Here is a 13,209-nt window from a genome sequence, read left to right as displayed (position 1 = left end):
TTCCAACTTGAAAGTCATATCTTGAAACTATTGTTTTCTCTTCTGCTCTCCAAGTAGATGGCTGTAACAACATGGGGTTTGTATCAGTTGACTTTTTAGTACGTCCTAAATGCGAATGGAACCAGTCGTACATCCAGCATGGCGACTGTCTTAAAAATCTTGTCATTGCTTCAACAGAATGGATCCTTACTATGACGTGGAGGGTTTCCACCAAAAGACTTAGGATGCTTAACATGATTTCCACTTTTGTCCTAAATGAAAGTGGTGCTAAGTTGACGTACATTATTTGTACCACACCATATATTTAGAATGTCTTGCTAATGCTGAAGAAAAGCAGAGATGGTTTAGGTACTCGACATTTAAAACGAAGACATTGTCGTATCTTGAATTATGGAAATTCCTTTCGTCCGGTAGAATGTCAGTCTCCTAAATTTTATATCATGCTGATTTTACTAAAGTTTATTATATCCTTATAAAAATATATTTTCTAATGATAAGGCATAATTATCATGCACTTTAAGGCATACTTTACATGAACACCCTTTGTTTCTTTTTCTGACAACGATGTCTATTTAGGTCGACCTTATTCAAATATAATTTTTAGTTAAGTTGATAGTAGATTAGTCTTGTAGTCCAAGGGTCTACGTGCCCAGACCTCCATGAGGTTGACTAACTGACTCCTTTAGAAAGGCACTTGGCTCGATATGTATTTAATAGTGTATTAAAGTACCTTTACGAAGAAAAACAAAAAAACTTAATGAAATTCTTTTAGTAGTTCAGTTACACTACCGTATATCGTATATAATATAGTTTTTCCCTGATTAGTTGGCTGAGCTTATCAACGTTCTAAAACCTGCTCGGTTAGAAGAAGAAGAAAAACATCAAAAAACCTAAAAATTCCTTTTGACCGTAGAAACCTTAAAAAAAGCTTAAAACACTGAAGAAAACCTGAACAGGAAAAGGAAACCCAAAACTTTGACAAAAATGCTGAAAGGCTGTACCTTGACCCCACAAAAAGCTTCTTACACACGGTTATTCATTAAGTTAGCTTAGCAATCGAGAAAACGTGCGAATTATGTAAATTAAACACATCCGGACTTTTTCATTGTTTATTCATTTTCACTTTATCTTTATTTTCATTTACTTTAGAAACAAACTCGAAGCATATTTTATGAAATGTTTAATAAAAGTAGTGCTCAAAATGGAGATCATCTGATTGCTTTGTTTCTCGAACTGACCAAAAATTGAAAACCTCAGTTTTAAAATGTAATTTCACTTCTAACCATGACCTTGATTCTGATCCGATTCGATTGAAATATGCTTTGTCATCAGGATATTGGTCAGTTTAAAATATAAGTAGGATCCGCGCTTATTAATGAGGTGATCTTGCATCTGAGTGACTGAATTTATTTCCTCTTTTTAAGGATCATTATCATCAAGATCGTTGATGATTTCCATTATGAGCAAGATTTTGTGCATGCTAATTATGTCTTTTGCATTAGAAAGAACTTTTTCAGGATTTAATAAACTTTTGTAAATTCATTATGTTATTAAGTTTAGGAGATATTTTGCATATTTTATTGTATCAATACTACATAAATGTGCTTAGCAAAATCGTCATTTGTGATGTAAACGAGGTGATTGATATTAGGCCCACCTGATCCACATCGTCTGTTTAAATTCTACACATTCGTACGTTTCAGCTGTTTTTTAAAGAATACTTTCAGGCCGTATTAGAACTAAGAAGTACTTATGTTTTTTCCCTTGGTATTATCATGTCAAATATTGATCTTTTTGTTAATTTATTTAATGCAGGATTTTAACATATTGAACTAAATATAATTATAATTATTTCAACGTTAATTTACCTATTTGCATTTACGCAAGACTTGGTGTTGTACTTCATAGTGTATTGTGAACTTATACTTCATCGTTTTGTCCTCCTCTTTCTCCTCCACAGTCCCGTAACTGATGTCGTAGGAACACCACATGATTTCACCACCAATTCTCTCCATCTTTCCCTGTTCTCCACTGCACTTTTGGTAATCTCCAAACCCCACGACTGGCCACTCTTTAATGTTGTCTTTCCACCTCCTTTTCTGTCTGTTTCTTCTTCAGACTACACTGCCCTGTTTACTAGGTAATTATTTACCAGTAAAATCTCTGCTGACGATTTTTTTTTTTTTATAGGCATTCTAAAGTCTCCCTGGTTCAGTAGGTTGTTGAATTTTAACGTTTACAGACAAGAAATGGTGACATAGCTAAATATAAGTGGTGGTGATTTTTAACTTTGATTTTCAAAATGACCCAGCTCACGTTAGTTTATCTTATATTTTGATTTTAGTACTAGATGCAACAGCAAAAAAAAAAAATAAATTGGGCTGTCAGACTCCCACAATATGAATATTTTTCGTTTCATAAGTTTTCATGCAAAAACCTCCACACTATGGCTTAAGATTTAATTTCAGATATTGCACCTTGGACTAGAAATAACAGAATTTGGAAGAGCTTAGTCTTTGATCAGTTCGATCTTGCTACAACATATATCATTCTGTCAAGCATGCCTAGTTTTTCGGATACACTAGTTTCAGCATTTAATATTGTAACATTACTTACTGTAATATACATGATGGTATAAAGAGTGGTGGTGGTTTGGGGACGGGGATTATTATATTTGGGTTCATAATCCGCCCCGTAATTCGAAATGTTTGCATCAAGCCGTCAATGTTAGATCACATGGAATATCACTACTGACTGCAAAGCAGTAGAAATGTTTTATTTGTTGTTTTGTTTCTGTTTTTGTATGTTTGTTACAAGTTTTCTTCAGATTGGCATAGCATAGCATAGCAAGAAATTCTGACCCTCCCACCTCCTACCCTTAAAGATGTTTGATGGGATCTGAGATGGGCATTGCGCCCCCTGTACAGTTGCGAGGATTGACTGGACGGTTGCTATGCGCTGCGATCAGCGTTTACAGTATAAAACTAAAGTTGCTTTACTGTGGTTTCAGGTCCTGCAAGGGTCCAGGAGCTAATCAAAGAATCCAACCAGAAATTGGAGACATTGAAAACACACTATTTAACTAAACTAAATGAAAAAGGGGTGAGTTTAACGTTTGTTAGTACATTATGGTAAACGAAGTATATACAGGCAAAAACGGTAAACATGACTCTTTAAAGGTTTACCATGTATTTAGTCTTTGCTTAACATAAACATTTTTTTTCTATATGTTTTAAATTATTATACATCACCCTTACTGATTTTAATGCAAAACTGGTCAATTTATACATTTTCTGTCTGTCCGTTTTACTTATTGCGTTTTCATTATTTTACCAAACTTCATATTTTGTATTCATTTTTCTGTATGTAAACCATGAGACCATACCATGGCGCCTTACTAACGTCTCTTTACAGTTGCCATGTGCTTTGAAATGACGCTATTTTATTAGTGTAGTTTAAGTTCTGAAACACTGCATTTCCATCATGAATAGATAGAGGCTCCAAAAATCGACGTTAATGATAATTTATTCAGTAGCATTTCTCAGTAGGATTTCAATTTACTATTCTTCAGGATTCAATTATGTTATAAATATGAATCCAAATGGAAAACGAGTAATGTTTCTTACTCATCTTAAACTACATTGATTTTCATTTTTAAACATTGTAATTTGAACATTTATAGTTGATTATTGACAACAACTACGTGAAATAAAATACTTGCTTTGATTAGAAATTCCAACATATCAAAATGAAACACATCACTTGTTCTATATTTTTAGGAAAATTAATTTTGTTCTGATGAGTTGAATTGTTTGTCAGGTGACAAAAGCAGGTTTCATATTCGGATAATCCAACAGAGGCGCAGCAAATGGACTATATTGAATATTAACGATTCTTTATTATCCCAGATTTTTCGCTAAGTTATAGAAGCATGATATTCAGATAAAATGAAGGTTTCAGGCAATCGGGTATTGTAGCTTTTAATTTAAAATTTAAAATTTTCGTGTCGATTAAAATATATCGTGCAGTATCATTCAATTTTACAGGTATTAGAAGCTCTAACGCCTAATTTTTCTGTCATATAATGACAGTTTCGTCGGTTTATAAACACCTTACATTGTTCGAATCTTTACTTGTGGATGCTTGACCTTTCCCAAACATAATTGTTACCACACTTAATAAAGTTAACCTGAAAATTATAGGATATTCCCTATCCGCTGATGTGTGCGTATGCACTTTAGTGTGTAATGTCGTGCCACGACCCCCAACTCCCACTCCCGTTAAGAAAGGGCTGCAAGGCATGGGGATATTGCCATGGTTGAAACAAGAACAGATTAAATCAAGAATCCATAAAATGTCAATGATCATTAACGTGTTTTTCCACTCATTTCTTCTTCAAATTCAGATTCAAGGAGAATTCAGGGCAATTGGCCTGGATGGCGATCCAAAACCTGGAGCGGCTGTTGTGGATTGCGCCACAGTTGAAAACGCCACCTTTATCGTTACCGGAACTCGTGGTATGGGCAAGTTCCGGCGCACGGTCATGGGTAGTGTCAGTGACTACATCGTACATCATTCTCCATGTCCTGTACTGGTTTGTCGTCACAAGGAGAAGCATTAGTGCGTTGAATATGAGGACATCGGAGGAACCTGAATACGCGATGTTGTTTTATTAAATATTTAGTATGTATTTTAATGTATTAGTTAATGTGGTATAAATTTGGTCCAAAAATGAACCATTTCGAAAGCTCCATGAAACTGAGAAGATGAATTAAAACTGATGCAGGTTGAAACCAGTAACAAAATATATAGGTGCATCTGCCTTCTAATAATTCTTCAGAAATCGTTTGACTAACATTTTAAGGGATATTGAAATTTTGACAATGCTTTATGAAGAATACAGGACCATGGCAAGTGGGAGTAAATTCCAAAGCCAGACAGTTTTGTGGCATATGATGCACATTTTGAGTACTTGTGCTTTGCTTATTGTATTCATTTGAAAAAGAACTAGCATTGTAAAATTGCTTTGAATAAACTGAAACTACTGTGCTTTGGTTTGCCCATTCCTGACTTGGTTAACAAATTCTTTCCGTAAAATGTATAAATCTCATCATAGTCATCTTAATTGTTAAATGCTCCCAAGACACGAAATAAATATTTTGGGCTTGAAAAAAATAACGTCTTTGACGAAAAGTAATGGCAAGCAGTGTTTATCCCTGTAAGATTAAATAACTGAAACATAATTATTTATAATTTTTAAGACAAAAGACCATGATGCATCTTTTATAATTCAGTCGATGCACATACCAAAAACAAATAGGGGGTATTTTCTTTTCCTACCTTAATACCTGATATGTTTCATCGTGAGGCACGAAACAAGTGATTTTTTAAGGTTTGGCGAATCCAGGAGTTAAGATGTATCGTTTTCGGTACCACAAATGAAATATATCGGGTATTTACACAGGGAAAAGTTGCATTTTGCTATACCAGACTTGTTCTATAATCGAAGATTTAGTTCTATAATCGAAGATTTAATGATCAAACGCACTCTTCAGCACAGTCTCCTACCTTTTTCGTAAATTCACCACACGTTTACAGGCTGATCATATAAACATCAGGGACTTGAGAGAGCGGTAAGATTGGAATGACCTACTAATCTGTCATAGTAAATTAGTTTTTTTGAGACTATTTGATCATTTCCAACCACAAGTAACGTCCGATTGAGCAAACCATCATGGCAGGTTTTATCATTGTTGGCAAGTCGAATTTCTTCTGCAATAATGTATGTAATATAATGAACTTTATAACGTATTGATTCCAGCCCACAACCTACTCGCTCTTGTTGCTGCAGACATAACTTTGTAGAGACACGCAATCAAATATCGCATGGCATGACGGGAAGTCTTATAGCTGTACATGTGAAAACATAAGGAAAATTTTTCACGTGAAAATATATAAAGGAAAGTATTAAAAAATTACTTCGTAAAAAAGATTATCTAGTTCACACTTTAGAGTATAATAAGAAGGTTTTTTTTTAAGTCATGCAGAGAGAGAGAGAGAGAGAGAAACAAAGCAATATGGAAAAACCTGAACGGGCCGACCATGACATTTTTATAAGGTTAGTGTTAAAGTAGGCAGACAATTGTTTCGTTGCTGTACTTGAGCAAAGACAGGTAAAGATAATTGCAGATAGCTTGAGGCTTAGATATGAAATTGTGTTTAAACAAAATAGTTAACGAACTCGTCAAGCTTTACTTATTGCCATCGTTATTAGTTATATCAGTTCAGTGTATGAAATTCAGAATGAGTGCTGAATTATGCAAGAGTAACCAATGTACCGTATACTGTCCTATAAGTTGGGTTAAACTGCAGTCAATATAGACCTAATCTGACGTCGCATCTTTACCCTGATATGTTGTCGCATCATGCATATTCAGATCAGGGTCTATGCTGTTTTGGCTTTTATACTTACTACTACAAACAAACTACATAGATTAGGAGGTGCCAGCGCATTATGCGATGACAGATGTAGGTCTGTGAAGTTTGCTATTGGATCCGATTTATAAGTGACTATATAGGTGATTGTAATTTCAGGAAAGGTCCCTATACTTTTAATTCCTCTTTCAAAAAAATTCTTTACAGCGACGTATGAATTATTATTAATGAGAGAATAAGATACGTCCTTTTAAATCAGATGATGGTGTATATTTTTTATGTGTAATCAAAATTATATATATTGAATAAATATGTGACTGGAAAATGTGAAGACTACGTTGCTTTTACGTACCGTATATGTTTTTGTTTATTTGTACGTTATTCAGAACACCTCGCAAAAATTGTCGATAAGAAAAGTCACGTGTTTGTCCAGGCAGCCAGCTATTTGCAAAAGGACAATATTTTAGTCTTCAAGCACTGTTCCAAGAGTTGCACAAATTTAGCTGAATTTGGTAATTACACTTTTTCTCCAAAATGATTCAATATCTCTCGTCGATTTTTATTTTTTATTTATGAGATGCGTGTTAAACCTGTTTGTTACGCTTAAAGGATTAAGTGAGGAGATTTAGGAATTTAAAGAGAAAAAAGAACAAAAGAACGCCATTAAGAATAATCAACGAAGAAAAGACGGGTGCTTAAAGATTTTGCAGCACTTTTGTTACAAACATTTAAAAAGTTGGAATTTATGAATACTGTTTCTTCACCTAGCAAACAGCGCCTGGTGTTTAGAGGTCTAAGGGCTTTACGGTAATGGATAACACATAAAATCACGTACGACAAAATTACACAAACACACACTATGAAATTACAAAACAAAAATATGCTGACATAATTAAGGACGTAAACATTAAGTTTTGAAGTCCGTTCTTGCAGTCGTGATGAGTTTTAAGAGGACTTGTGAATGAGATCACGGTGTCCATGTGTCTAAATATATGGGCAATTCGTTCCACATAGCTGGGCCCTAGTACACAAAAGAACGTTGCCTGTATGATTTTATATTAACAGTGGGAACTATTATAATTCGTCAGAAGAGGAGCTTACGTTTCTAGATGGCGTGTATACATGGATAAAGACAGGCATATTAGACTGGAGGCAGTCGACGAAATGTAGTATAGTGAAAATATTTTGTGCTTGTTTACAGATCGAACGGGTAGCCAGTGAAGGTTACAATGCATGGGGGAGGTAAGCTCACTTCTTCATAGTCCAATGATCATTTGAAGTTTATATAGTAGATATTGAGACGAACCCATTATAAACTAATTTCAAATAATCCAGAGGGACTCGGAGTGGTCTAAAGCGCGCTCCGTTACGGATAACTTCCATCTTACCTCTGTCTGCGTGGGTTCGAGTCTAGGATTCTGCCATTCTGAGAATACTTGCCAGTAGCTTCTCGTGGGTCGGTGGTTCTTCCCGGGGTTTTCCCGGTTTCTTCCTCTACCATTAATACTGGCCGCCATGGATAGCCTATCGTGTGCTGAAAAATGGCTTTAAACTCCACAACAGCAACAACAACAAATAATCCAGAACCTACAAATGTTTGAATGTCATCAACCGAAAGAAAATTACAAATGGAGCTGATTTTTCTCCGCGCCAGCCATGTAGCCTTGCATGTGTTCATTACATGTGATGAGGGCATACTGTCGAGAGTTACACTTACGTTTCGTACTGTGTAAATTTAATGTTGGCATTGCTGATACTTATTTACAGAGGTAAAATCTATGAAGGAGACATTCTTTGTGTGATAATTATGATGGCTTCAGTTTTAACATCATTCATCTGCAGCTTGTTACTTGTCATCGAAGACTTCACATTAGAATGCATCTCTCAAAAACTTGGATGGTAGCCTCAACTTAAGCTGAGAAACTATATTTGTATATTTGAGTGTCATCAGCGTACAGTTAGTGAGACACATGATATCGATCTATGACACTTGTGAAAGGCTGTGTGTATGGAAGAAATATAAAAATACCAACATCGATTTTATTACGGAATTATGCATATTTAAATATATTTTTTACATGATCAATGCGTGAAATTCTCCTTTTTCTGTGAAAAAAAAAATAATTACAGTACCTTAAATCAAATGTTAATAATAATAAAAATAACAGTAAAACTAATGGTAGTGATAATGGGGGTGTTGATGATACTTGGTTTACTTATTTATGTGTAGAAGCTGTTTGGCAATTGGCGAGTCTATCATGTAGTGTCATCAGAATATTCACTAAACACAAAACACTGATGGTTATGTACACTTCACGTAATTAAATATGCAACAGCATCATTTGCAAAATTTATTAGTATACTTTAAAAATGTAAGTCTCCTGAGACCTTGCTATTATTGCTACTGACCGTAATGCGTCTATCCGTCAGCACAACTTTGTTATGGCATCTCCATCGAAATTACTCGGATGATTGCCAAGAAACTATACACAATCATTCCAACTTCTAATTGCGCCTGAATGAAAATGGTTCCGCTCAAACATCGCGAAAATTTTATTATCGCACCTGTTGTTTATTGAATGGCTTATTTTGACATTAGTTGGTTCTGCATATACCGCTCGGACTAATACTATGGATACAGCCATGTGAATGTTTTTGTTAGCGCTACTTTTCCATCTAAACAGAAAAGTCGTATCTTCGCGGGATTTTCAGCAGACGGATTTTCAAGAGACGGATTTTCTAGATGTCTGGATGCACGTACAGACAAATCATACCGATATGACGTCCAAATATGGCATCTACGGCAGTAATTGAAAAAAATTTAATCGCAACAACTCCTAGAAAGATGGCAATGTTGATCCGAAGTTTTCATCAAAATACTTCATGTAATGTTTAGTTTGTCCTTAATAAAATGGTGTCGATCTGACAGCTGACATTAAATATGACGACCTCGGAAGTTATCTTTAAAATTGAAATGTAAAATCGTATCAACGTGGCATTGGGTTCTCATCAGAAACCTTCCCATAGCGTCACGTTTGTCCTGAGTGAAAATAGTATAAATCTTACTTTCAGCATAGCTGCCATTCCGACCATCTTAACCCTAGTGTTACCCCTAACCCTTCTAGATAGATGATCATATCCATATGGGTTTTCATAAATGACTGTTTATGATATCTAATTGGTCCCAAATAAACATGAATATCATAGTCCAATATGGCTATCACAACTTTCATCTTGAAACTATTATCACTGGGTGTCATAGTGCCATTGGGTTTTAATCAAAATGCTGCCTGTTTGGTCTAAAATAATGGTACCAATATTAAACCCAAGGTCCCCACCACAGCGGACAATCTGAAAATCTTGTTACATAAGAATGTGAGATATCTGATGGTTTCAACATTAAGCAGTTTAAAAGGAGGGAGGGGTCTTATCTAGGATTCCTGGAAAGTCTTTTAGGAAGGTAAAACTTAATCTCTTAAGGGGACTTGTTATTATTATTAGTAGCAGTGGCCAGGAAACGGGAGAGCTTATAACATGGTTTGTTGTCCGACGTCCTTGTGTCCTTTTAGCACAAGTTTGTTATTGCTACTATGCTAAACTAGTTGAAGGATCACCTAGAAACTTTACAGACACATTCATCCAATGGTCTAGTTGGTCATAGATGAAAATGAATCTGCTCGTACATCCAATATAGCCGCAACAGAGGTCCTCTAGAAAATCTTGATATCGAGTGTAGTAAGAGCTCAAAAGTTATAGAACGGAAAGGAAAGTATGACATAAACCGAAAGTGTTGATCTGGAAGACAGGGCAGCAAATGTAACACGTAGTTCTTTCGAATGATGATGATACGTAGACTTAGATGCATCCATTTATCTCAAACTGGTTTAATGTTATAGAGCTGAAATGGATTCGTGATACAAAACCACGTAACCCTGACCTTAAAGACGAGACCGCCAATATGATCGCTACATATCACGAAAGGATGAATAGGTGTATAAAGATTCATTCGTTGAAAATAAACTGATCATGGAGATTATGATTTGTCTACGAAGTTGTCCTTGAGAAAACATAACTTTCTGTACCTACAAAAATACATTTAAAACATTTGAATTCACAAAAGGTAAAGTCAAATTTTCATCCTTTCAACGCCGACGACGTCGCTTTTGATTTCTATTGACAGCGCACTGGAAATTTTGTATACATATTCGAACAACTAGGGTTGTAACCGAAGAAGACAGTGACGTCTAATAAGCATGATGGATGCAGACCTACATTTCAGAGGAAGAAATATGTCGCTTTGAGTAACCGACTGTACATATGTAATTAGATCGATTTGAAACTACGGGAAGAGAAGAAATGGCCAAAACAAAGTTGACATCAGAGACTGCGGAACATCGCTAATAGTAAACTACGAACCCGTTGATCATCGTTGATCTTTCTGATGCTGTCATAATATGATTTCCTATCGATGTTTGCAGCAACTTTTCATTCGCAATTACATTTTCTCATGCATCATTGCTGGAAATGAGTGTGTAAAAATAAATGGATGTCCTAGAATCTGTATTAATTGACACTGTTATGACTTAAAATTGTGTGCATGACTGCACTATATCAGCGTAACCAGAAACAACTATTCTCAAAAATATAATTAATTATATTTAATTTAAAATGCAAGTATGTATATATGTGTGTGTGTATATATATATATATATATATATATATATATATATATATATATATATATATATATGTGTGTGTGTGTGTGTGTGTGTGTGTGTGTGTGTGTGCATATATATTTATAGGTTACTTCGTTTGTATGGGAAAATATTAACGAGTTTTTGGATGGAATACTGCACGACCCTGGGATTGCAGTATATCCATCCGACAAAACGAGTTAATATTTTCCCATACAAATGCAGTAACCTTTTTTATTATATGCTCATTTTTTAAATTCTACCTAAGGCTTAATTATATAAAGAAAATACACTAAAAGAAACAACGTAAATAAATCTATGCCGTATTCCAAACTAAATACACAAGCGCATATTCATCATTACACATCACAAACATTATTACTGCGCACATAACTCTGCCGCCCAGATAAATTTGTACTTAGTCGCGCTCGACATAACTTTCGAAAGAAAATGGCGTGTTTAGTTAAAACTGAAATTTGGAGTCATATTGTGAATGAATGTGCATTGCAACAATTTTTCCATTTGATCTAGAATGAATAGATTTTGGTATTTTTTCTTTTTTTGGATTCCACGAAATTTCGTGATTATGGACCTGATTTGTATGTGAAAATTCCACATGGGATTGAATAAGCTAGGGAAAAGCGTGTTGACATCTGCAAATGTGTTTCTATTTCTGTCATTGAATGTTTAAAATCATAATGTGGGGAAAATATGAAGTCTTTCAATTGCAATTATCAAAACGACACTATGGAATTTAAAGCTTATTTCATTTTGAGTGCAGTAAGGAAGACGCAGTTGCACTTGGAATATAGTCGAAATTACAGTACAATTTCGAAATGTGTAATCAAGCTTGAGAACTCATGACATGGCTCATGTAATTCGGATTTGCAGAACTAAAAATGTACATTTTGAGGAAATTCTGGATGTAAAACTAAGTATATTTTTTGCCATTCTTATTGCCAGCTAAAGGAGACAGTTTAAGTCTTTATAACTTGAGTGGCCGTGTGGTCTAATCAGCTCTTCGTTACGGATCACTGCCATCTCACCTCTGTCTGCGCCGGTTCGAGTCTCAGATTCAGCCAATGTGGGTATGTGAGAAAGCTTGCCAGTAGCTTCTCGTGGGTCGGTGGTTCTTTCCGGGGGATTTCCCCTGCTTCTTCCTCCACCATTAATACTGGCTGCCATGTATAGCCTATCGTGTGCTGAAAGATGGCATTAAACCCCACAACAACAACAACTTTATAACTTGCATGTTTTTTGTAGGTACCAAGCAATTTTATGAAATCTGGTGTCGCAAAATCTGAAACAATGTATCAAAAAGTTAACGTGGAATGTAGCAAAACAGTTGGTATGTTGCAGTCCACGAAACATCTGCTTTAGTTCATTCAGAAACAAATTTAATCAACGAAAACGTATTGCGTCTACTATGCGAACGTACATGATTTGTTTACAAAGTAGTTCCTAATACACTATTGGGCACACGTGTCCTGTGCAATATCGTAAAATATTGAACGATTGAACGATTCTGATAATGTAAAGTTAACGGAGAAAATAATGAGCATATATATATATTGTGTCTACTGCTGCGGGTGGTTAGTTCTGCTTCCTAGACAACTGTTGGCATTTCAATGTTCAGCCATTGTTAAATACGTACGGGAGATCTACATAAATAACAACAATTTCAAGAAAAAGTCCGAACCATCACTGAAGAAATAAACACGTCAAACTTCGTCCTTGGCACAATTATTTCTGCACTTATAAGTTGTATGTCAGAGTGTGTGTGTATGAGAGAGAGAGAGAGAGAGAGAGAGAGAGAGAGAGAGAGAGAGTGTGTTCACACCTAAATAGTCGGAACTGACCAGGGTTTTATGCTAAAACACTTTCTGCTTTTAATGTATTTAGTATAGCTTGATTTGGAGACAAATACGACAGAATTATATTTTACATAAATGGACGAGAAATAAATTCATGTGTTTTGTATTGTAAACATATTTTATTGCATATATTAATAAAAGGGTTTGACACAAATTCTTCCATCTTAAGAATAGGAAAGCACATGCTGTTTCATGCATCATGTGAA

The 13,209-nt window shown here is 35.2% G+C and overlaps 1 protein-coding gene across 3 annotated transcripts in view; it reads left to right on the top strand.

The window, feature by feature from the left end:
- LOC149787511 (uncharacterized) overlaps nt 1–5,049 on the top strand; it is a 144,533-nt gene extending 139,484 nt beyond the window's left edge. For all 3 annotated transcript variants that reach the window (XM_089973631.1, XM_089973634.1, XM_089973633.1), the window contains exons 3-4: nt 3,011–3,102; nt 4,406–5,049. In XM_089973631.1, coding sequence (XP_089829757.1) covers nt 3,011–3,102; nt 4,406–4,621 — 308 coding nt within the window. In that variant the 3' untranslated portion in view covers nt 4,622–5,049. The remainder of the gene's footprint in view (nt 1–3,010; nt 3,103–4,405) is intronic.
- The last annotated feature ends 8,160 nt before the right edge of the window (nt 5,050–13,209 follow it).

The sequence above is a fragment of the Sinohyriopsis cumingii genome, chromosome 11 (genome assembly GCF_028554795.1).
Source record: "Sinohyriopsis cumingii isolate HCF-2022 chromosome 11, ASM2855479v2, whole genome shotgun sequence".
In the NCBI taxonomy this organism is placed as follows: domain Eukaryota; kingdom Metazoa; phylum Mollusca; class Bivalvia; order Unionida; family Unionidae; genus Sinohyriopsis; species Sinohyriopsis cumingii.
The sequence above is the reverse complement of the archived record's forward strand: the minus strand, read 5'-3'. Positions and strand labels throughout refer to the sequence as shown.